The sequence below is a fragment of the Sorex araneus genome, chromosome 1 (assembly GCF_027595985.1).
Source record: "Sorex araneus isolate mSorAra2 chromosome 1, mSorAra2.pri, whole genome shotgun sequence".
Taxonomy (NCBI): domain Eukaryota; kingdom Metazoa; phylum Chordata; class Mammalia; order Eulipotyphla; family Soricidae; genus Sorex; species Sorex araneus.
This window is the reverse complement of record NC_073302.1, coordinates 141,519,496-141,546,431: the sequence shown is the minus strand read 5'-3', so window position 1 is coordinate 141,546,431 and position 26,936 is coordinate 141,519,496. Positions and strand designations below refer to the sequence as shown.

Below are 26,936 nucleotides of genomic sequence, written 5' to 3'. Positions count from 1 at the left end.
GTTAGATGCTGCATCCCATATGGTACCCAAGCCCTGTCAGGAGTAATTCCTGAGTGCAGAACCAGGAATGACCCCTCAGCATCACTGGATATGACCCCTAAACAAACAGACAAGAACAATTCTCTGGAGCTTCCAGTCCAGGACATGGATAAGTCAACACGGTACCATGGAATGTGGTTCTATGGAGCCGTGCAGCTTTTCCTTAGACTATGTCTCTAACACCATTCTCCACTGGTTCTAAAATGTTCCTTCATCTTACACAGAGCACCTGTGACACAGGTAGTGCTAGGCCACACTCAATCCCCAAACACTCTCTACTGAGTTCCACAAAGAGGGCGCTCTGCCCAGGACACGTTTCGGGCTAGCAGGAGGTAAACTCACACAGCCCACAGAAACAGTTCCCCAGGTCACACAATTAGGGATGAGTGACCTCCTTTCTCAGTGCCTGCAGGCCCTTTCCCGGAGGAAAAGAATAAAAATAAACTAGGTGAGCCTTAGTGGTACAGCCTTTCCCACTTTTGTAAACCTATTGCTTATTCCTTTACTGTCAATGTATTTATTCACTTTTTCAAACAGAAACTTTATTCTGAAAGGAGAACATTTCAAGCTATTTGTATAGGTGACTTCTAATGAAAGAGTCAGAACTAGGCAACATTAATTTTGTGCAACATTAATTCAACTTGTCCTGCAGAGATAAACAGGTGCTATGCTGTAATAGCATCCCGCAGTAAAATGTGAATTTCTATTAAAAAAAAAACAACACAGCATAGGCAATGGCTTAACTTAGAAATGTGTTCAATTTTACAGGGTTATTTTAGAGTTGGTTACTGGAAATGCAAAGTCATGTCACAGAAGCCATATATATGCATGGCATTGAGATTTTCAAGCATGTCAATAAAAGCCTATCTATATAATGATGAATCACATGCTGTGCATCCGCACATTATGATATACAAATGAATCGGACACAATCCCTGAGCCATCCAGATCACAATGTGGACAGAAAGATGAACAAATAAAATAAGTCATCCTAGTGCAGAAATAAGTTACACAGCTAGGCAGGGCAGTGTAGTTGCGCCAAGCAAAGAGCAATGAACTCTGCAATTGAAGAAGCTGCAGAGGGACCAGGAGGGCAGCTGGGCAGCATAGTTCCCTGGGTCAAGCTTTGGCACCAGGGAATAAAAAAGTTCAAGAGCATGGGGAGATTCTCCAAAGGCCTGGAGCATATGCCTGGCATCAAAGGAGCACGCATGAAGCTCAATGAGCTTGATCTCAGGTAGCCCTGGTGGCCTCAGCACCTCTGGGCCCAAGCAGCACCACCAGGCCCAACCTTTGAACACTTCAGCCTCCACAGCCAGGAGCCTGACTGTTGCAGGGGGGAAGTGGGCCCCCAGCTCCCTGAAGAGAGTAGCCGAAGGAGGGTGCAAGTAGAATGGGAGCTTAGGGACAGTGGCACGATCACGGTGGGTGCGATGCATGCACACTCCATGCCAAAAGTATAAATATTAATACTATTACAATCTATGGGAACTCTTTTTTTTTAAGTTTAAGGAAAAGAAGCTGAGGAAACCATCAAAGAAGTATAAAAATTCTTTTGTCAGCTGATGGGAGAGGGAGAACTTGAGAAAGAGCAAGTTTCCTTGAAGAGTACTGTGCGAATAACAAGTACAAGGAGGCCAACTGAGAAAAGTGAGTCTGGCAAATCAGGAGGTTTTCGTGGCTCGCCAAAGAATAAGACCTTCTTCTGTCTAAAACTTCCCAATATACCTGAACGTGGTGAGTAAGAGAGAAAGTGTTGGTCATGGGGTGGATGTGTGTTTGATTTTATTGGCAAACCATTTTCAAACCAGTATAACAAAATATATAACTGTTCAGCGATGATTACTGTCAATCTTAGAAATGTGGACCATTTTCTTAGGGGTGTGGTGGTATCTCACCATGATGCCCTTATGACTAGTAATGTTGAATATCTTTTCAGATGTTCAGTGGTTATTCTTAGATTTTTACCTAATTTTAGTAAGTTTTGTTTTTCTTTTTTTAAATCACTGGGTTGAAGTGACACTTATTTAGAGTGAGGATTTAAAGTCCTTTGTCAGACACATGTACTGTGATTACTTTCTTCCACTTTGTTACGTCATTGTTATTTTGTATGGATGAGGAGAAGTGTTAAATTTTAAGTTAAATTTATCAATATATATATATATATCTTTTGCTTTTTGGGGGGTCACACCTGGCAATGCACAGGGGTTACTCCTGGCTCTGCACTCAGGAATTACCCCTAGCAGTGCTCAGGGGACCATATGGGATGCTGGGAATCGAACCGGGGTTGGCTGAGTGCAAGGCAAATGCCCTACCTGCTGTGCTATCACTCCAGCTCCCCCATATTTGTTTTTTAAGAAAGTGTTTTCTGTCTCCTCTTCCTCTCAAGTTGTACATATATTTCATTTTGATTTTCCCTTAAACTATTATAATTTTAGTTATTTTATATTTAGTCAGTGACTCATCTTTAATGAATTATTTGTGCATGATGTGAGAAGAAATGAAGGATCATTTTTTCTATATTGACATTGATATCCTTATCCTAACACCATTTATTGAGAAGACTTTCCGCTCCTCTTAGTGTCATTGCTTTGGTGTGATCTTAAAAAAACAAATAAGGGGCTGGAGCGATAGCACAGCGGGTAGGGTGTTTGCCTTGCACGCGGCCGACCCGGGTTCGATTCCCAGCATCCCATATGGTCCCCTAAGCACCGCCAGGGGTAATTCCTGAGTGCAGAGCCAGGATTAACCCCTGTGCATTTCCAGGTGTGACCCAAAAACCAAACCAAAACAAAAACAACAACAAATAAACGAAATAATTATAGTGTTTATTTGTATCTATACTATCTATCCCTGGCCTCTAATCTTTTATATAAATGTATTTATCTGGTCTTATACCAGTACAATAGTTTTAGAGCAAATTTTAAAATCCTGTAATTTTTATCTCCTTTTTTTTTAAAAAAAATTATTCTTTTATTGAATCACCATGTGGAAAGTTACAAAGCTTTCAGGTTTAAGTCTCAGTTATACAGTTTTCGAATACCCATCCCTTCACCAGTGCACATATTCCACCACCAAAAATCACAGTATACCTCCCCCCAACCCCCAAGTCCCTATCTCCTTCTTTTTATAGTAGCTTGCAGCTATTTGAAATCCTCTTCATCCCATGTCCATTACGGAATCAACATGTCAATTATTACCAAAACATTTGATTCCCCCCTAATTTTGGGGTCATACCTGGTGGTGCTCAGATTTACCCTATGCTTAGTATTTGAGGTTTGCTCCCACAGTGCTCAGGAGATCATGCGATACAGAGACATAATCTGGGTCTCCTACATATGAAGCAGTCACTCCACCACCATGAGCCAATGGGAATATTTCTGAACTTGGGGGTAACTTGGGGGTAACAACTAACTTCTTAAAATTAATTCCATTTTCACTGATGTTAGAATTAGAGGCATGTAATACGTAGAGCAATAGTGGAAACAACATAAACTGCTAGAAACAGGCTTAAAGATGGTTGATTCGGATAGTGCACAGAGGATTAGAACCAGGGGAATGGCTCGGGGAGAGACAGCTATGTCAAGCTATGGTCATCGAGTCTTCCCTGAAGTGACCCGCCTCTCAGGTGTTGGAGCCTGTTTATATCATCATTGTTGCAGTGAAGAAACAGAGAAAGAAAAGAGAAAGTTAGTTCTATATAGTAGAAAAAAGGGAATATTTGTAGATAGTATACAAGGCAGTATACTTAGAGATTTCCAAGTATTGCTTTCGTAAAATACATTTACTTTGCACAATAATTTTAGAACATTTTGTCAATCATTTTAAAATAAAATTATATAAAATGAACAATCAAAAAAAATGCTTTGGGGGAAGGGGTGGTTTGAGCTACAGCTGTGGTGCTCTGGGCTTAATCCTGGCTGTCTTCAGGGGTCACTACTGTAGGTGCTTGGGAGACCCTATGCAGTGCCAGGAATTGAACTGGAGTTGGCCACATGCAAGGCAAACACCTTAACCCCTGTACTATCTCTCCAGATGCAAAAATAATTAAGCTTTAAAACATATATACCATAAGTATTAATGTCCTTTATATTCTTCATGCTATCTAAGCTATTTTTAAAAGTTTTAAATAAAATTCAACTACTAATGCTGAGTGCTAGATATTCATAAATGTAATTCTATATTTTAAAGTTCTTTTAGATATTTGATAGCTAAGTAGTAAAATTTAGGGCAAAATATACCATGAAAACAAGACAATAAACCGTACAATTTCCTTTTAGTTCTAATATCTAAATTTTAAATAAAGATTGTTATCAGTTGAAATTTTATATTCATATTTCCATTACATAATAGAATACAGTTAAAAGAGGTATTTGCTTAACTCAACATTTGGTTCAAATCACAATTGATCTAAATAGTTTTTTTTTGTTGTTGTGCTTTGTCTCTTGGGCTAGAGCAATAGAGCAGTGGGTAGGGCGTTTGCCTTGCACGCTGCCGACCCGGGGTTTGATTCCTCTGCCCCTCTCAGAGAGCCCGGCAAGCTACTGAGAGTATCTCACCCACGCGGCAGAGCCTGGCAAGCTACCAGTAGCAAATTCGTTACGCCAAAAACAGTAACAACAAGTCTCACAATGGAGACATTACTGGTGCCCACTTGAGCAAATTGATGAGGAAAGGGATGAGTAACAGTGACAGTGACAGTTCTTTGTCTCAGTATGGGTTATGTTGTTTTAATTCTGCTTTTGTCAAATAATTCTGAATTGTGTATTTTAAATATTTTAGCCTCATGGATCATCAGGGTGGGAGTTGTGTACTGAAAATAGATAAAGGACCAAATGTGATAACCTCTCAGTATCTGTATTGCAAACCGTAATGTCCAAAAGTAGAGAGAGAGAGTATAGGGGAAATTGTCTGCCATGGAGGCAGGACGAGGGCTGGAAAGGGGGGTATACTGGGGACACTGGTGGTGGAGAATGTGCACTGGGGGAGGGATGGGTGTTTGATCATTGTATGACTGAAACTCAAGTATGAAAGTTTTGTACTTGTATCTCATGATGATTCAATAATATATATGTATATATATACATACAGACATATATATATCAAGTAAAAAAAAGTGCAATAAACCTGGGTCTCTGAATTCTTTTTTAACTCTGTGAAAAATATTGTTTATTTTTAAATTTTCAGATTTTAAATTAAGCGCAACAACATTATAGTTTTGTCTCTTGGGATCTAGCTCAAATTTCTCCTTTGTTCACTTTAGGGGGACCACACCCAGAGGTGATCGAGGAACACGCCTGGCTGTGCTGGGAGTCACAACTAGAGGCTAGGCAGTGCCTTCTTTGTAACATCTTCCTGGCCCCTCTGCTCAATCCTTTTTAATCCCTCACTAAATGTTTTTCTATGATCTGTGCATGTATAATTAGGGGTAATGTATTTAGTAATAGTTTATATCCAAAACTTGCTATATATTCTCACCATTCTTGCTTCCTATTTATCTAATTACCAAAGTATTATCTTGAGATTAGAGAGAGGTACAATGGGTAGGGCACTTATTTTGCCTGTGGCTGACCTGGATTTAATCCCTGGTACCTCATATGGTCCCTTTAGCCCTGCCAGGATCGGTTCCTCAGCACAGAGTCAAGAATAAGCCCTGAGCACTGCCAGGTGTGCGCCCCAAACAAAACGAAATATTATCTTAATAAATTAGAAATAAAACTAAGGGGAAAAAATAGAGAATGATTTGCACAGGGCCAAGAGATTTGTGATTCTCACACTCCTCTGCCAAGGCATTTGTACGAGAACAGAGACATCTCAGAACCAGGGAGAAATATCCTGATGAAGGCACCCTAAGTCAAGCATTCTAAAATGTGTTTTTGTTTTGTTTACAATTTTAAAATTGCATAGATTTTGCTATACATATAATTTGTGCATTTATTTTATTATTAAAATGTCTTAAACTAATTTCATATGGATAGAAATGAAGACTTTATAAAGATGTGTCATGTTTACTCACTTTATGAAGATGTGTCATGTTTACTCACATGTATCCCTTTGAGTATAAAGTCCTAATTGAGAGACACAGTATTTAAACACATGCTTATTTGAATATTTACCTTGTAAACACATGTTATTTGAGTATTTACCATGTGTATCTTACCTCAAGAGTGGGCGGACTCTTTCTGGTTCCTCGAATCCAAGCTAGAGAGAAAAAATAATATTTAAATGCAAGTTTTGTAATTTGCTAGTTTTTTTATTCATTTATGCATAAAACAAATATTTACTGAGCACTTATTATGTATTGTCTTAGGTAGCGAAGATATAACAAGAACCGAACATGAATTCCCTCATCTCCTATAACATAAATACTTGGTAATGAAGGGAGTACAGATCTAAACACATAAACATATAATGTTAGATAGGGATTTGAGTTATTAAAAAATACAATAGGTAAGGGAGGATAGAGAGAAGACTATTTCATATCTAAAATTGTTCAAATTCAATTCAGTATATTTAGTGGCATATAGGACAAATCACAATTCAGTAAGCTTCAAGGCAATATCAAAATCTTATTATCCCAGAAATCTGAATTATTTATTGTTCAATTTATAAAGGGAGAAACCCAGAAAAGTTCCCATTTATAGAGACTTCTCTTCTGAGCTGCTCTAGCAAGCAGCCTGGCTCCTATGTTGGCATCCTTGGGCCTTAGCACCAACACCTGGGAAAACAGAAAAAGCTGCAGAACAGAAAAAGCCCAGGTTTGTTAAGGTCCAACGGGCACTGGACTCTGTGCTAGGTGCTGACTTATAACAACAGGAAGCAGGGCGGCTGCTTCTTTAGAGCTGCTGCCTCTCCAGAAGTATGTCAAAATCACCCGGAAGATATACAGTACTGAACTCTGGACGGCAGAACTACATTTTCCAGGGTTATCAGCTCTATCACCTGCATCGAGTTATTTAATTTTCTAACCATTCGATTTCCTGTCTGTAAAGCAGCTCTTATAAAATTATCCACATTTTAGAGTTGCTGTAAAAGTTACATGAAATTACATATCTCTGTATACTACATCCAGTGCATTTATAAATTCTTAACTCAGAGTCTGAATAGAGTAAGCATGAAAGTCTGTTACAAATATTATTTAATATTTTGTTTTTATTTTTAAAAATTCTATTTTATTTTGGACTCCGTAGTTCACGCACTGTTATTAGTCTGGTTTCATACATGAAATATCTCATCACCACACCCTCCACCAGAGTGTCAGCTTCCCTCCACCACTGTCCCTGTGTCCCTCCCCCAGGCCCCTGCGGTAAACGTCCTACTGAAAGCAAGTTCTCAGTTTCTCTTGCCTTTAGGCATGTGTTATCCCCCTACAATTATTTTTTCTTCTTTGGTGAAACAAGATAGTTTTTATTGAAAGAAATTTACTTAGAAAAATGTGAAGGGTAAGAGAGGAATATGCATTCAAGAGAGAACACGTGCATGAGTAAACCATTAATTACAATTCAGTAAGCTTCAAGGCAATACCAAAATCGAGCCACAGAATCTCAATTAAAAAAAAGAGAGAGAAATATATTAAAAATAAATAAAATGAAAAAGGAGAGAGAACAGGACCTTAAAAGAACACTCCACAATGATTCTCTATATCCCACATAAAAGGGAGATTATTCTGTATTGGTACCACATGGTCCCTCTCCCCAGCACCAAGTAGAAACAGCCCTTGAGGACTGCTGGTATGAGCCATTCCTCCCTGAAAAGGAGAAACATTTTTCATCACATAGCTTATTCTTCATCACAAAATCATGAAATATTCGAATCTGGGGGCTGCAGTAGTGGTCGAGCATATACTTCACAGAGGTGAGGCCTGGGGTTCTATCCCTAGTGCTGTAAGAAGGTGGATTTAAAATTGTGACATAACCTTATTTTATAGAAAAAGTAACTCTCCCAAATTTAAACATTAAATAAAAGTGGGGTTTAAATTCAGATCCCACTGTCTCTAAAAATTTTCCATATTCTACTAAACAGCCACTCAATATTCCTAAGCAGGGGTGGGGAGGGGAAAGCAAGGACGATTGTTCTAGGTATAATAAGGGTTACAATGCTAATTGACTGGGCACAACGGGTAGAGCGTTTGCCTTGCACATGGTGACCCAGGTTCGATTCCTCCGTCCTCTAAAAGATAGCGGCAAACTACCGAGAGTATCCCGCCTGCATGGCAGGGCCTGCCAAGCTACCCGTGGCATATTGGATATGCCAAAACCAGTAACAAGTCTCACAATGGAGATGTTACTGGTGCCTGCTCAAGCAACAAGAAGACAGCGCTACAGTGCTACAATGCTAACTACGCATCAATGTATCAAAAAAAAAAAAAAAAAAACACCAAAAACCAAAAAACTGCTGACCCCAAGTTACAGATGGGAAAAATAAGGTTCAGAAAAACAAGCACCTTGTTTAAGTTTACATACTTAGCAAGTAATAGGAATCAAATTGGTAGAGCTGGCTCTAGAGTATGAGCTGGGTCAGTTCACCAGCCACCCTCGCTTCCGCCCGGCCCGTAGCACCAGCCTGACAGTCTGTCTGCACAAAAAGCCCTGCACTGAATAATTGTAGGGTAGGAGAAAAGATTCATCTGTGGGCCTGGGGTTACTAACCCGGCTCTTCTTGGACTTGCACCAATCCCATCATGAATTTTCCTAATATATTTACTCACACCACTGTCTTCTGTACTCCCATTTCTGACTTTCCCCCCTACCATTCTTTGCTGCATTCTCTTTCCACCCCTATTTGATCTATTCTAACCACAGGGTTTATATTCCTTGCTAGGCTCTATGGCTGTCAAGGGCAGGATGCATCCCTGGGAGATTTATTTTCTACCACCTTAAATGCCTCATAAGTGAAGGTACTTAATACAACAGTTGAATGAATACTTCCACAATAAAATACTTCCACTATAAAAGTATTTGTTGTAATGAGGTTTTGACATCTTTAAAAAACATAGCTTACCCATTAAGAAGGAACCATTACATACTGCTGATACTAAGATGACATTAGGTCGCGCGGCCGCTGCTGCGGCCGCGCGGTTCTGGGTTTCTGTCTAAAGTCCAGGGAAAAAGTTGAAGGAGAGAGAGAGAGATTTCCGCACGAGGGAGGGGTGTTTGAATATTGTATAACTGACATAATCCTGAGAACTTTGTAACCCTCCACTTGGTGATTCAATAAAAAAAATTAAAAAAAAAACATAGCTTAGCAATAGCAAGATTCCTCTGTGCAACCACAAAAATAAGGAGCCTATAGAATTTTTCAATTGCTTCTTTATGATCAACAGAAGTCACTTAACTGTATTTATAGGTATTTTGCCTCTGGGCGGGGGACATTTCATATAAAATTCAAGGGGCCAGAGAGATAGTACAGTGGGTAGATACTTGTTTTGCACATGGTCAACCTGGGTTTGATTCCCCTACCATTGCCCATAGGACTGGAGCGATAGCACAGCAGGTAGGGCCTTGCATGTGGCCGACCCAAATTCGATTTCTCTGTCCCTCTTAGAGAGCCCAGCAAGCTACCAAGAATATCCCGCCTGCATGGCAGAGCCTGGCAAGCTCCCTGTGATGTATTCGAAATGCCAAAAACAGTAACAAGTCTCACAATGGAGACGTTACTGGCACCCGCTCGAGCAAATCGATGAATGATGGAACAACTTATAACTTAATGAAAGTTATAATGAAAGCTTATAACTACATCTCACAGTGATTCAATAAAATAAAAAAAAAATAGTGATGGTGCTATGCAGTTTCGGGATTAAACCAGGGTCAGCTGCATTCAAGGCAACTGCCTTACCTGCTGTATTGTCTCTCCAGTCCAACTATAACATTCTTTATTACGAATGCCATGTACTCTTGAGTACATGAACTCATACACTAGATATTAGATCATGCTGAAAAGTATAATGGCACAGTACATACTATCTTCATGAGAAGAACAACTCAAAACAATGTGTCTTAGTGATGAATCTAAAAACATTTTGGGTTTTTTTTAAAGGCAGGGAAAAAAGGAAAACATTTTAATAGAATCCATGTAATCATTTTAATTTTAAAATTATTTTTATTTATTTGCTATGTCTGGCAAGTGACTGAGACTATCCCGCCCATATGGCAGAGCCTGGCAAGCTACCCGTGACGTATTCGACATGCCAAAACCAGTAACAACAAGTTTCACAATGGAGACATTACTGGTGCCCATTCGAGCAAATCGATGAACAACGGAATACAGTGCTACGGTGCTACAGTACAAAGGATTTTTCTGGTGCTACGGTGCTACAGTGCTGTGTCTGAGAAACACCTGCATGTGTTCAGTGATTACTCCAGGCTTTGTGCTCAGGGCTCATATATGGAGTTGAACCAGAATTAGCCACATTCAAGGCAAGCGCTTAAGACCATGTACTATCTCTCTAGACAACCCCACCACACCAAATTTTTTTTTTATTCTTTTATTGAATCACCATGTGGAAAGTTACAAACACACCAAATATTTTATCCCTATCATAGACTATTAGTTTGGGGAAACTTTGATATTTTCTAAAAATAAGTTAACAAAAATTCTTTTTGGAGCCACAGAGCCAGTACAGGGATAAAGGTGCTCTCTCAAAAGCCGCCTGCCCCAGTTTAATCCCAGTAACAAATCTTTGAGCACAATCAGAAGACCCTCTAAGTACAGAGCCAGGAGGAAGCCTTGAGTAATGCTAGATATGGCCTGAAAACCCCTATTGGCCAACCCCCATTCATCCTGCCATATATGAAAGGAACATGATTCAAGGAACTTATTAAATATCACCTCCAGGCTCCCCAAAGTGCTGACACCATCCACTGTGGGGGCGTGGAGGGGGGAGTGCTTGAACAAACCAGGGAGACAGTAGGAGTCTCCGGTGCAATTAATTAGGGGTCCCTCTCTTGTCCCTTCAAAGAAAGGTAGATTTCCAGGAGGGTACTGAGTGATTTGTTTGTTTGTTTGTTTGCTTTTCCCTTGGAGAAGCAGGACAAACAAGTTTGGGGATCTCTGATCCAGGCTATTCACCCTAGTACACAATTCTCTAGGGAAAGAAATAAAGGATTCCTTTACTTTTGTTTTAAATGGTCAAAGTAAGAAAGCTTTTCTTTTATCTACAAAGATAAATGCAAGTACTGAAACAAAGATGTATATTTATAACTCTTTCATAACTCTAGTTATAACTCTTTTGTATTTATAACTTAAAGTTATTTATAGTAACTAGATACTTAAAAATATCTTCTTGGGATAATAGTTGGTGCCCACTCATTGTTTTATAGCCAATAAGAGCTATTGCTGAAAATTTTCAATATGATCACTTATTTATATAATCATATCTAAGTTCCTAATCACAACATAAACAAAGGATTGTTCTGGTGATGACTGGTAAAGATTAGGGGGAGGAAGAAACAGAAATAATAAATAAGAAACAGAAATGTAATATCAAATAATTACATTTCTTTATTTTAGCCTCAGAATTATCTGGAACTGAACATTTATCCAATTTTAAATTATGCAGTGATTTTGTCATTGCTAATTATATCTGTATGGTGGATTCTGTATCAGTCTTCATTATGTAACTATTGTTTGAAAAGAATTTAGCAAGATAATGGGACAGTTTATACCTTAAGATCCTAGTATTCTTTCACCAATGCTCATTTGGATTCTCATCAGTATGCATGAGATTTTCATTGAACTTTAATACTCTCATTGGAAAATAACACACTATGAGTGTAAAAGTGAGCTTGCAAATTAAAGTACCCATTAACCATTCAAAATGAAGCAGGCAAAAAAATTTTTTTGTGAAACTTAAGTTCTTCAAATCTCCACAGGCACTGAAAACAGCTAATATACTTTTAGGAGCATAGATCACAGAGGTTAAACATCACCAGAACCAAATCAATAGAAAACATCCAAATGATATTACAGTGGAAATCTGGGTTGCTTACTTCAAATAAAAGATACTGCAATAAAGTTTCATCTTGTAAAAACTGATGTTTAGGGGTATGGTGCCTCCAGCAGGTCAAATTGTACCTGTGGGACGAGTGCATCAGCAGCTGATGGTGTCTTCAGGCTTCCTGATACCCCAAAATTGCCACTGTGCCAACCTGTGGGGGCCAAGTTTACCAAGAATTAAACGGCCAAAAGTTAGGTATGTGGAAGCCACACCCACAAACCACCTCCGGTTCAGTTATACAAGCTCATTTATTGGCCTTATTCCAGAGACCCATAGATACATCTCAAAAGAGATCAAAAGCTGCAGTTAACCTCGGACACACGCATGGCTGAATAGACTGGGGTAAATAAGAGGAGGGCGGGTTGACCTGCTGGCCCGTCCAAGCAGAGCTCCCAGCAGCCGCTTGCTTTCACAAACCAAAATCACTGCCATATCCCTGGCAAGACACCACCATTTCAGGGTGGAAATCACCAAGATATGAATCTGCTGGGAATTCTGGTATACAGGTTTTGTGACTAAAATCTCCAAACTTTCTCAGAGTTGGGGTGGGCTACCTCCCCCCACTTCCCAATACACATGGAAGCACTGGCAGTCACCCCCACTAACCAACTCCAGTGCCACCCTATAAGCTCTACTTCCAGCCTTGCTTCCGAAACCCCTAAATAAATCTTGAAAGATCAAAAGCCCCAAAAAAGCTCAGACCCGTGCATGGATGAATAGAATGGGGTAAATTGGAGGGGGGTGGGTTGGCCTATGCCCACCCAAGCAGAGCCCTCAGCAGTTACTTGCTTCCACAAACCAAAATAGCCGCCATACCCCCAGCCTTAGGACTAGAGTGATAGCACAGAGGGTAAGGTATTTGCCTTGCATGCAGCCGACCCAGGTTCGATTTCTCCGTTCCTCTCGGAGAGCCTGACAAGCTACACAGAGTATCCTGCCCGCATGGCAGAGCCTCGCAAGCTACCAGTGGTATATTCAATATGCCAAAAACAGTAACAACAAGTCTACAATGGAGATGTTACTGGTGCCCACTCAAGCAAATCGATGCAACGGGACGACAGTGCGACCCCCCAGCCTGACTCCACCATCTCAAGATGGTCCTCACCAAGATACAAACTGCTGAAAATTTTGTAATGTGGATCTTAGTACACCAACAGTCCTGACCTAGAGACACAGCAGCAAGTCCCGAAAGATACCAGAGTGCCGGAGATCTCTCCAGGCTCCATACCGAGCCAATTTCACCAGGGCACCTCAGATGGGGCAGGTGTGCTCTCCCTACCTACCCCAGATGGAATCCCAGTGACCAAGAGCTTCCACAAGCAAGGTCCAGGTATGTGGGTCCCAGAATTGAATCTCCAAGCCACCTGGTGGCAGAGGACCTGGGTTGTCTCTCCCTGGGACCCCGCCAGCCCAGGAAACTGGCTGTCACGCCCACCATTTGCAGCCGGCATCATCTTAGCGCATCAACAGCCCTGGCCTAGAGATACAGCAGCAAGTCCCGAAGGACACCACAGCACCGGAGATCTCTCCGGGTCCCATACTGGGCCAATTTCACTGGGGTACCCCAGATGGAGCAGGTGCAGTCTCCCCACCTACTCCAGATAGAATCCCAGCAACCAAGAGCTTCCACAAGCAAGCCCTCCCTCCTCCCCCCACCCCCACTGACCTGTATGTGGGTTCCAGGTCTAAACCTCCAGGCCGCATGGCGACAGAGGACCCAGGCTGCCCCTCCCCGGGTCCCTGCCTGCCCAGCAGACTGGCTCTCACTCCCACAATTTGCCTCTGGGTGCCATCTTAGCGCACCAACAGCCCTGGTTCAGAGGCTCCCAGCTGAATCTCAAAATGGATTAGTGCCATACAGAGATGTCTCTGGAACCCAACCATTTACAACCTAGAAATTTACATTTACAATCGCAGCCGTGTGGGCTCTAATGATATTCAAAATGAGCAATGGAAAATAAACTATCTAGCATCTGCCTCTGACAGGTAGGCTTGAATGGTAGTGGGAATTTTCGAACAAAACATAATGCCCAAAATTAGAGAGAGAGTATTAGGGAAATTGTCTGCCATAGAGGCAAGGTGAGGACTGGGATGTGGGTGGTAGAAAATGTGCACTGATGGAGGGATGGGTGCTCCATCATTGTATGGCTGAATCTCAAACATTTGTTTGAGCTTTGTAACTCTATCTCACGGTGATACAATTAAAAAAAAAAGTTAAAAAACAAAAACTGATGTTTGCTACTTCTATTATAAAGAACCATAAAAATAATAAAGCAAATTTTTTTAAAATGTGAAAATTCTTAAAATGAATTATGAAATGTGTCATTTTCTGATTATTAACCCTGAAGTGTATCATAAGGATAACATCTCACTGGCTCATTTACATTACATATTTTGTGATGCTCATGGTTATTACTGCCTTCCTCTTAATCAACGTCATTGAAAAATAATTTATATATAATATAGAGAAACCATTTGGACTGTAACTCATGAGTTCTGACAAATGTACACAACACTGTGACCTGCACCACAACTAGCATATAAGATATTTTCATGCCCCTTAAAAGTTCATCCCCCTTAAACACCCACCCACAGATCCTGATGAGAGACATATTTTTCACTATAGTTTCGCCTTATCTACAATTTCACACAAAATGAATCTCATATTTCTTTGCAGCAAGCTTATTTTACTTAATGTAAAATTCTTTTTGTTGTTGGCTGTTTGCTTTTAGGTCACATCAGTGATGCTCGGGAGTTGCTCCTGGCTCTGCACTGAGGCATTACTTGTGGCAGTGCTCCGGAGACCATAGGGGATGCTGGATTTTGAACCCAGGTCAGTCATGTGCTAGGCATATTGTACTATCACCCCTGTACTATCCTTCCAGCACCCTCAATATAAAATTCTCCAGGGTCATCCATGTTACTTTATACACAGAACAGGCCTCCACGATCCCTCCCCATAGGTGCTCATGACTTTATATGTTCTCTTATCTTTAGATAAGTAAGACAGGACCCATGAGTACTTCTAACTATGATAACATAAAAAAAGGTGACAGGACATATGTGACATCATATAAAATTGCAGCATCTGCCTTCCTGGAATCTTTCTCCCTTCCTGACTACAAGGAAAAAAAGTAGCCACAATGAGGGATGTATAAGGTAAGAAGCAGCTGGTGACTTTGAAAAGCTTCAGAATACCTCCAGTCCAAATGGAAGAACAAACTGAAGTTTTCCATCCTACAACTACAAGGACCCAATGCTGACAACAAACATGCATCTAGGGGAGCTGATCCATCCATATGAGAGGGTAGCCCTGGTTACAGCCTTTTTCATGGTGAACATCAAGCTAAGGCTAGACTCTTGAGAGCTGGAACTGAGGGTGGGGGGTGCAGTGATTAGTGTTACTTGTTTAGTTGCTAAATCCTGGTTGTGTTGATATGTAGCATAAAAGACAAATATGTAGAAATAAACATTTTATAACTGTTGTGTGGAAAATGACAATATGTTTACTTTTATTAAATATTTTGGTAGCTTAAATCTGGGCACTAGTATTCTTTATGTCTCTGTTTAAATACCCAGCAGAATTTCAAGGTCATATGGTAAGCGTATGTTAAAATTAATTATCTGATATACTATTTCCTGAAGTAGCTGTACCCATATTAAACCTCAATCAGAGATTTACCGAGGATTCAGGTACTTTACATCCTTATCAATACTTATAATGGTGAGCCGTTTAAATTCTAAACAATATCACTGTATCTCATATTTCATTGTGGTTTTAACTTATATGTCTTTAAGATTACTAATTTTATTTAAATATTTTGTCCATGGCTAAAATTCTGATATTATGATGTTGGAAAGATAGTAGATTGGATAAAGTGACTGCTTTGCACATAGCCAACTGGGATTTGATCCCAAGAACTGCATATGGTCTCCTAAGCCCCAGGACTAAGCCTTGAGCACTATCAGATGTGCCAAAATCCCCAAAAAACTCTGATACATAGTATCAGGATTTCTGGAAATTGTGGAAGAAATGGTAGTCCCCACTAAAATATACCAGGAATCAAATACATCTTATAGATGTATTCCTCAAGAGCTCACAAGCTGGTTTGCCTGAAAGTTACATTAATCTGTATATATAGAGGTGGGTGATAATGATATAGAACTGGAGAGTGGGGTTGAGTGTGGGGGTCAGATTGATGGGAGATTTCTGCACGGTGGTGTGGTATACATCATTCACTACTACTGCTAGCTGACGCAAGCCACTGGGGATGGGACATAATACTCCATAAGATCAGTTACCTGCCAGACAGGGCGGAGAGGCTGCACTTCTGGCAGAAACTGAGCTGTTGGGCAGGAAAAAAAATAGACAAAAAAATGGAGTGCCAGAGTTTTAGACTAGTGACAGCTGCAAACAGTGCATGTGAGTGCATAAGCAGAAATATGAAATATAGACTTTGGGCACAAATAGGAGTTGGAGTGATAGCAGAGGAGGTGGGGCAGCATTACCTCTCCAGCTCTCCTCTGGGCCTCCCCCTACACTCCCAATGGCAAACTATAACTGATTACTTCTTTTGATCTTCTCATCCTCATTACCCTTCCCCTCCCTATAATGGCCATTAAAAAGAAAGGGTAAGTCCAGTATTAAAGTCACAGGTTCACTTGCAGAAAAACAAAGAGGATAACCTAGATGTATAAGCAGGAAAATTTTACAGGTATCAATTGTAAAAATAGCATGGGATTTCTAAAAATGGAAAAAAAATAGTCAAGTTTTTAGAGACAAAGTTAGAGAAAGAGTTGGAAAACAAATAATGCGGAAGGGCATTCCAAATGAAACCCAATGAAGGAAGAGAATCTTCCTTCAGTCTAATATGGCAAAAAAGTTACAGATGAACAAGGAATTCTTCAAAGAGATTCTTTAAAAATTCCAAATAAATCCAGGTATAAAAACCACACTGAATGAAATTCAATGCAAATGAAAACTACAAGTGGACTCAATCTCATAGAAGAAAGAAAAATCAGAAAGTGAAAATAAAATCACAGTCAATGATCTAAATGTAAATAGAAAGAGAAGCATTATTTAAAGAAAATACAGCAAACTCCATCAGAATGGCAAATATTACATTAATGTCAATTCTAGAAGGCAAAGAAATAATGGAAGGAAAGACTGTTATAAAAAATATATAACCTGGGGCCAGAGCGATAGCACAGCGGGTAGGGCATTTGCCTTGCACGTGGCCGACCTGGGTTCGATCCCCGGCATCCCATATGGTCCCCCAAGCACTGCCAGGAGCAATTCCTGAGTGCAAAGCCAGGAGTAACCCCTGAGCATCGCTGGGTGTGACCCAAAAAGCAAAATAAATAAATAAATATATATATACATATATATATATATATATATATATATATATATATATATATAAAACCTGTGAGCCTTGGGAATGTGGCTTAATAGCAGAGCACCTACCTTGAGGTGTTTGATCCTGGCACTACCCCATAATGCCACGTGCAATCAGAGGCCCTGCTGAGTACAACCCCTGGTACATTAACTAGTGTGACCCTTGGCACTAACAAGTGAGTGCCACAACCAGTAACAGTGTAGAATTACTAGATTTCAATTTTTCCCCTACCCTGGTTCCACCTAAAACATCTTGAAAGCAAGTCCCGAAAAGACTGAAATATTTCCAAGTAATTTAACTTCAACTGTCTCCTAACAAAGCTCAACAGAGGGTTGAGGTGATAAGACAAGAGTTAAGCTTGTCTTGCATGGACTGAGTTTGGTTTCACCCCTGCACTGCATATGGTCTACTGAGCATCCGGAGTAACTCCTAAATGCAGGATCAGGAGTAGCCCCTGAGAACTGCTGGTGTGGCCCCAAACAAACAAAATGTATACAGGTATAAGAAATATGCAGTACAACTAGGCAAAAATTAATAATGTTTGATGCCCATTCAGAAATTGCCAAAGAGGTAGGAAAATAGGGAAGGGGGAAAATCAACCTAAACCAACTTAAAATAAACCAAATGTCTAAGGATATAAAAACCGTTCTCGGTCTTATTCAACATGGGCAAGCCCTTCTCTCTTCGACATCCATCACCTGATTATTCTACTTTTCGGACTGCTCTGATTTTCACATGCATTATCTCTAAACACTAACCTAGCTTAAGATTTGGTCTTTAATCTTTTCATTTTATTTCTTATTTGTGTTTGTTTTTGGTTTGAGGGCTGTACCTGGTAGTGCTCAGGCGATAGGGGGACCATATGTGGCACTGGGGATCAAACCCAGGCCTTCCACATGCAGAGCATGTGCTCTGGCCAATGAGCTATCTCCCCGGCCCTAAATTTCTCATTTTCTTCTTCTTATTATTTTTCTGTTTCAGCTTTTGGGCCACAGCCAGTGATACTTAGGGGTTACTCCTGGCTCCTGCACTCATGAATTACTCATGGCAGTGCTCAGCAGACTATATGGGATACCAGGGGTAAAATTGGGGTTGGCCACATACAAGACAAATGCCCTACCCACTGTACTATCTATGGCTCCAGCTCCTAAATTTCTGTTTTCTATTTAAACTTACTCCATTTGTGATCTCATCCAGTCTTCTTGCTTTTTAAAAAAATAGTATTTATTTGCAGGCAATTGCCCATTTTTATCTATAGCTCACACATTCCTTATTTTTAGCTTACATTCAATTTACTATCTCTACTTGGATATCTAATGGGATCTCAAACTTTCCATTTGCTAAAACTGATCTTATTTTTCCTCTCAAATTTGTAACTCTAGTCTTTTTAAAAAAAATTTATTTATTTTTTAATTAGTGAGTCACAGTGAGGGTACAGTTACAGATTCACACATTTTCATGCTTGTTTTTCCCTCATGCAATGCTTAAGAGCCCATCACTCCACCAATGTCCATTCTCCACCACCAATGAACCCAGTATCCCTCCCACCCACCCCAGTCCCATCCCCCCACCCCACCCCACCTCTGTAGCGGGTCATTCCAATTTGATATCTCTCTTTCCTTTTGGGTGTTGTGGTTCCAAATAGGGGTATTGAGTGGTCATTCTGTTCAGTCTCTATTCTACTTTCAGCACGCATCTCCCTTCCCGCACAGGATCTCCAATCACATATTACTTGGTGTTCCCTTCTCTATCTGGGATGACTTTCCCTCAGCGTGAGGCCAGCTTCCAAGCTATGGAGCCAACCTCCTGGTATTATATACTACTATTCTTGGGTATTAGTCTCCTACTCTGTTGTTCTATATTCCACAGATGAGTACAATCTTTAGTCTTGCCACTCTCATCAACAGCAACTCCATTTTTAAATGTGGGACCCAAGAGCTTAAGGGTCATTAATAACTTCTCTCTCCTTCTCACATTCCATATGGTTTTAATTTGGGAGTGTGTGGGGGCGTGGCACTTATCTCATACTACCTAAATCTGCCAGCAAATTCTATCAGCTCTACTTTTATTCTGTGGTGCTGGGACTGACATGTGCCAGACCAAGTACTCTGCTCCTGGGTTACATCGTAAGGGTCCCAGCAGCTCTACTTTGACAACAGACCCAAAGCACAAGCACAATTAGCCCCTCACCTGAACTGTTATATAAAAAAAAGTTGTTTATCTCCACTTTCCTCAAGAGCCGAAGTCCTCCGTTCGGCACATCTGCAATGGAACAGCCAGACTGTGTGTGATCCCGTTAAAGCCACATTCTGTGAAACATGATTAATTTCAAAAAAAAAAATTTTTTTTTCTTCTAAGGGCGTCTACTCTCTGAGTGAAAGCTAAAGTTCTTTCAATGGAAGACATGACCCTAAGAGATTGGGTACCTTGTAGCTTTCTTACTCTTCTCTCCCCTTATCCTCCCTCTGTACAGCTGCAGTCAGACAGGCTTCCTGCTGCTCCTTCACACCTGCGCATGCTCCTGTGTCTGGGACTTGCACCTGCTCTCCAGGGGTGCTCCTGTGACCTGCATGGCCATCTCTTTCTGCCTTTATTCAAAAGTCATCTTCTCAGCAAGGCCTTATCTAAACATTATTCAGATAGGCAAAACCCTCCCCAGCATCCTTTACTCCCATTTCCTGCTCCCCCGCCCAGCCCTCTGGCTATAAACATATGATATAGTTATTTATCTTGTTTATTATCTTTCTCCCATCTATGCTCCCACTCCACGTTTTAAGCCCCATGAGTGCAGAGGCCCTCAGTAGAGGTTTACTTATAAGTGAATGAAAGGGCATAGTCCTTAATACATATAGTTTGTAAAGGATATATAGTTTGTAAATATTTACATTCTGTTACTGATAATTGACAAATATGATGTTCATTTGGAACTGAAATATTTTAGATTCATGAAGTGTTAACATCATTTACTTAACAAGCTTTCCTTCTTTGCTTTTTTGTACATAATGTTTCATGTGTCTTTATTTAAATTTTAATTTACCTTTTATAGTATAGAGCTCCTATTTTTTACATTTAATTGATATATAATACTATAAAAATAACTTCAGTTTCAGGGTATGGTTGACATATTTGTTTTAAGGGTATGCCCCATGGAATACTTACGTTGAATTACTAGATCAGGAAAGAGCCATAAAACGCATTAGAACTTCATTCTAATTCTCTGAAAGTCTCAAAGGCTGAAAAATGAGTCATTACCTATTTGTTTATTTATAACAACTTATTTCTATAAACATTTTAATTCTATATTATCATTGAAAAATGATAAAATAGCTCATTATAAAAAGGCACAGACATTATATGAGAATTGCAAATGCAGTTTATAAGACTGGGAAGCCTGTTAAAGTACGAAAGCTCAATTACTCCTCCTAGAAGTTATCCATTTATAGTCTCTATTTCTTCAAAAAGTCTCTTGACTACCCATTTTTACATTCTTGCCTCATAGTTCTAGCATTTTCATAGCTAATAAGAAGGAATGTAAAATATTTCCAGGGAAATATTTACACTCACATACCAGTATAAACCAAACTTAATGCAACAGCTACCATATGTAAGGAGTCTACTATTTCCACCAAAAGGCAATAGGTCTACTGATTACAATATGTAGCTTTATCATTCTGGCAATTTATTTAACCTTTCTCAACCTTATATTCCCTATCAGTTTGTTGGATATGATTACATTCCTACCTCATAGGATTTCTTTGGTGACTAAATACTATAATGACTAAAAAGCAATAACATATCAGGCATACACATAAACATTTGATAAATAACACTGGCATATTAGATAAAGTTTTTCTGATTTCAAATAAGCCTGACTCAAGCTAGATTTCATAACCTCAAGATATATTTATTGAGAAAATTACAATGTGCAAGTCACTAGGCTGGTAAAAAATAGAGTAAGTTTGGCCCAAAGTGGATAATATAGTGGGTAGGGTGCTTGCCTTGTAACATGGCTGACCTGGGTTTGATTCCTGGCACTGTATATGGTCCTCTGAACACTGCCAGGAGTAACCCTTGAGTGCAGAGCCAAGAGTAAGCTCTGAGTACCACTGGGTGTAGCCCCCAAACTTAAATAAATAAATAAATAAGGTAGATTTGTAAGAAGAAACTGAAAGGCAGACTTGCATGTAACTTCATTCAGAAAGAAAGGGAACGGTGAAATGGAAAGAGGTTAGCAACAGGAATATGGGTCTCTGTCTTCCATGTACTTCTGATGCATACTGATTTCATTTTACATTTTTGTAGATCATCTTTGGTTGTAATAACGTTAATAAATTGAAAATGGCCACTCACAAACTCCCATATTCTTTTTTTTTTCTTTTTGGGTCACACCCGGAGATGCACAGGGGTTATTCCTAGCTCTGCACTCAGGAATTACTCCTGGCAGTGCTTATATATATATATATATATATATATATGCACACATATATATATCCTATATCATATATATGGGATGATGGGAATCGAACCTGGGTCGGCTGCGTGCAAAGCAAACGGCCTATGTGCTATGCTATCATTCCAGCCCCAAACTCCCACATTCTTATTACTTCTTTGGCCATGCTGAGAAGCTGGCTGCTACTATAATTTCTATTTGACCTTTTTTTTTTTTAAACTTAAATTCTACAATATTTAAAATAGGAATCAAGAATGCATCCTAAATAGAAGGTTCCTGTAAGTTTCACAAATAAAAGAGAAAGCTAAGGTTGAGAAGTATGAATTACTTTCCCACGAATTACTTTCCTTAGTTCTGCGGGTAGTGAGTACCAGAAGTAGGACTCAAACACTGAGGCTGAACAGGAAAAGGAGAGCGTTCTTCAGTTTTGCACCTTAGGAGCTTCACTCACCTTGTCTACTCCAGGTCTTCTAGTGCTCAACAGTATCAGCTAAGATAAGTTTACAGTGCATGCGACACTAAACTGTGAGGTCTTCATAACTCCTGCCATCCACCTCTCCCACACACCGAGGTTTTTATTGAGCTATCATCATTTAAAGTACTGTTAATGAATTTTGTGCACATAATGTTCCAAAACCATACCCAAAAACTAAGTGCCTGCTTCCTACCACCAAGGTAGTAAGAACCCCTACTTTTTTTTTTTTTTTGCTTTGCAGGTCACACTCAGCGATGCTCAGGGGTTACTCCTGGCTCTGCACTCAGGAATCACTCCTGGCAGTGCTCAGAGGACCATATGGGATGCTGGGAATCGAACTCAGGTCAGCCATATGCAAGGCAAATGCCCTACCCGCTGTGCTATCAGTCCAGCCCCTAAGAACCCCACTTTTCTTGTCCTTTCAGGGAAGCTCAATTTGGTAGATCAACTTTTCAGTTTAATTGCCTTTGGCCATTTGTTGCTCTATTACTTTTTTTTATACCCCATGTATGAGAGAGATCATTTTGTGTCTGTCCCTCTCTTTCTGACTGACTTAATTCAGCATGGTACGACTTTCAAAGAAATTCAATGCTTTAAAAAGATCGTGAATTCAGACTGCAAATGTTTTTGCCAACACTCCCTCCTCCCGCCTCCAAAAGTACAATTTTATATGCCCTGGTTGATTTCTTACAGTTAAGCTTTTTGGTTTCCAGAAGATATAACCGAAAGCAGAAACTTACCTTCCCATTCTGTTGGGATATTTCCTACTTCATAGTCTACTTCATTTTTATTTGCTGGTTCGATAATTCTTTTCGCTCTAATTGTTTGTCCTATAAGACAAAAGTGGGACTGTATTTTTAAATGAACCCATGATGAAGTAGTTACTAGATGTTATATTTTCTCTTTGGATATGGCACTTCCTCATAGGGAAAAAAATTAATAGGAAAAGAAATAAATTCCATTTAGAATCAGATGTTCCACAAAGCAATTTCTAAACTGCTGCAAAAAAAACATTTAATTTATTTCCAGAGTACGAAAAATTAAGATCAACCAATTAATCTGTGGATCATTAATAACCTACACTAATTGAATAGAAATCAAATTAATTACTAAATTAAAAGCCCCCAATTTTAATATAAGCAACAGAATACTCTACTTCTTCAAACTCTGCAAGTATATGTATTAGAGGTGTCAATGGCTGTTACTATTGCCCAAGGAAATAAATATTCAAGGTCACCAGAGATAATGAATCACAAGACACTATGTTGCTCTGTTCCCATAGTACCTTGGCAAATCCAAGGAAAACAAATCGGATTCTGGCCCTTCAATAGAATCCAAGGGAATTCAATGGAACTTAAATAAAGAGGGAAAATAAGGGTATGGTGCTTTAGATACGAGACCAACACCTAAAATAGGAAGGCAGAATGTAAAAATACGGAAACAGAGGCAAGTAAAGAAAATGATAGACAAGGGGCCCCTGGTGCCATCTTGCCACACTCAGCAGTGAAAAACCAGCAGGCTTCACAACACTGGAGAATTCTCCGGGCCCCATACCAAGTCGCTATCTCCAGGACCCCCAGATGGAGCAGATGCAGTCTCCCCACCTTCTCCAGATGGAATCCCAGTGACCATGAGCTTCTACAAGCATGGCTCTGGTATGTGGCTATAGGACTATTCCTCCAATATACTGATATACTCCTGATATACTAAATGAGCAAAGGAAAATAAATGATCTAGCATCTGCCCCTGCCCAAAACTAGAGAGAGAGTGGCAATACTCGGGGCCTCTCGGGATGAGGGTGGAACCAGCTCCTTTCCCCACCCCAACAAGGCTCTGAGTTGCTGCCCACAAATAGCTCCTGGCTCCTGGCTCCTGAACAGCCATCATCCCAGGGGCAGACAAACCAATTTCGGAACCCAGCGGCTTTTGGCAGAAATGCATCTGGACTGAGCATTAAACTACGGTGATGTGCCATCCTGGGTGGGGAAAGGTGTTTGTCCCTTCTGCCTTTTCTCCCTGGTGGCATGGTGGCCGCCACCTTTTCAGAGCCTATTGGACAGCCAGGTATGAGAGTGCAGTGATGTGACACGTGGGGCCTGACAGGACGGGGGGGTGGAACCGGCCCCTCTCCCGGCCCTGACAAGGCCCCAAGTTGCCACCCATGAATGGTCATGATCCCAGAGGCAGCAGCTTTTGGCAGAAATCCCTCCAGACTTATTACTAAAATATCAGAAATCCAAAATACTCTTCACATCACCAATAGAAAACAAATTATCTAATGATGCCTTTTCAGCACGTCTGAATGTTGGGGAAAATTCCAAATAATAATGGTGGATCTTTTGTCGAAATATTAAATGTGATCAAAGCGGAGAGAGAGTAAGGTGGAAATCATCTGCCACATAGGCAGGAGGAGGGAGGGATGGGGGTATACTGGGGCTCTTAGTGGTGGAGGGTGTGCACTGGTGAGGGGATGGGTGTTTGATCATTGTATATCCGAGACTTAGACCGGAAAGCTTTGTAACTGTTCTCAAGGTAATTCAATTAAAAAAAAAAAAAGAGGTAGACAAGGGTCAAGGGTGAGATGAGAATGCCTGTTGGTTTAATAAAGCAGTTAATGCATATTTTTAAGTTCATATAAAAGACAAACTATATGGTATTGTCTTCTTTTACAAGCCCTGACTATACTCTTCAAAGAAACTTTGAAAAACAGTGCCTTCAAAACATGTTCAATTGTCATTGAAACTTTGGGTCTGGGGAAATCAGGTAAGGATTCCATTTCCCAATAATTAACAAGTGTTTCTCCTTACTCCAGGGAATGCAAGTTGAAACAAAGAACATATTACTAGTGAGGAATGGGAGGGGGGATTAGCAGTGCCCAGCAACGCAAGAAATCTGGATCTTAGAAAATTCTACTTTCTCAACCTGCTCCTGCGCCAACCTGACCTTATGTTGAACAGATGAAATGACATAATTAAAGACATTGATCTTGTTGCTAGCAAATCTCTCTTCCACACAATAGGAAATTCGATTAACTAAATAGCCCCTCAATTTCAGAGAAGCCAATACCTGGAAGTGACTGTACAAGAGAAAGGAAGCCACAAAATCGCAGCCTAAAAAGAGACAGTGGTTTTATTATCCTTATTTTAGTCATAGTAAATGAAAGGCTGGGATTTCATAAACATGCCACTGTGGATAATAATTGAAGTATAAAATCTTAGAATCTCTGTATCTCATTTTGTACTCATATAATCATGTTGAGATATCCTCAGCACAAAAGTTCCCTAAGTTTTATAAAGAGGAGTTACCTTTTATTTACCTTTTCAGTAAAATTACAGTTGGGAACAGGATTCATAATAAAGTCCCTAGGTTACAGAAATAAGGTTCAGGATAAAAGGAGCCAACTCCAACCCAACCTCCTGCCCCCAGTTCAAATGCTAACAAATCAGTTTTTGGAAGCATGTTTATATTCTAACAGACTATAAGAGTACATCAATAAAAGTCAATACATAGGCCCCAGCTATAGGCAGCTGCCTTGTACCTAGGCAAGTGTAACACTGCTGGGCGAACAGCAGGCCAAGGCTGGTTGACATTCTGGGCTTGGTTCATGCCCACACTGTTGGTAAGTATACCAGGATGACAACATAGTCGGGGGAAAAATTAGCACAAAGGTGGAGGATAGAGAAATCTATCATTCCTAGTAGTACTACTAAATGCATATAAACAACAGATGAATATATGCGTCTTTGATAAAAAACTTTTTATTTCTGCCTTTAGGCTGAGACACTTCACTTAAGTTTCTCAAAAATTTTCAAAATAAAAAATCAGGGGCCAGAGAGGTAGTAGAGAAGTTAAGAAACTTGGCTTACACACAGTCAACTGCAATTTGATAATCAGCACTGCCAGGAGTGACCCCTTAGCACAGAGCCAGGAGTTAGCCTTGAGCACAACTGGGTATAGCCTAAACTTACCCTTCAAGTAAAAGAAAAATCATATTTATTGTGTATATATAAGAAGACAAAAATAATTATTAACTGCCTGATAATCTCTTAAAAACTTTGTTTACTAAAAGATCACATACAAAATGTTAAAAAAAAATTTGCACACATGTATAAGAAGACATTAGTTTGTTGAATAAACTTTTTTGTAATCAGGCAAGTCCCCTGCCACATATAAATAGTTTTAAGACTATTCCATTTTGGGGGAGGTAGGGAATGAATCCTAATTGTTTAATTTTTAAGAACTGTAAATAAAATTTGTGCTTCCAACTGAGTAAGAAAATATGCACAAACTATATACTTAATCATACTAATATGCATTCATATAATAGCTGTAAAACAATCCTACTCATTATAATAAAAATTTTCTATCCTTGGAAAATAAAATAAATTTGAGGGTGTTTGGGGGTTGGGGCCACACCTGTTGGTGTTCAGAGCTTATTCCTGGATCTGCATTCGGGGATCACTTCTGGTGGTGGTTAAAGGACAATATGGGATATTAGGTATTGAACCAGGTTGGCCATGAACAAGGCAAAGTGCCCTCCCCTCTGTACTACCTTTCTGACCCGAAAATACAGTAAAT

At 39.9% G+C, this 26,936-nt stretch overlaps 1 protein-coding gene across 1 annotated transcript in view; it reads right to left on the bottom strand.

The window, feature by feature from the left end:
* The window catches only part of NDUFAF2 (NADH:ubiquinone oxidoreductase complex assembly factor 2), a 167,433-nt gene that overhangs the window by 38,639 nt on the left and 101,858 nt on the right, over positions 1 to 26,936 (bottom strand). The window contains exons 2-3 of the mRNA XM_004608464.2: positions 23,099 to 23,188; positions 6,200 to 6,240 (exon numbers count right to left, since the gene is read on the bottom strand). Coding sequence (XP_004608521.1) covers positions 6,200 to 6,240; positions 23,099 to 23,188 — 131 coding nt within the window. The remainder of the gene's footprint in view (positions 1 to 6,199; positions 6,241 to 23,098; positions 23,189 to 26,936) is intronic.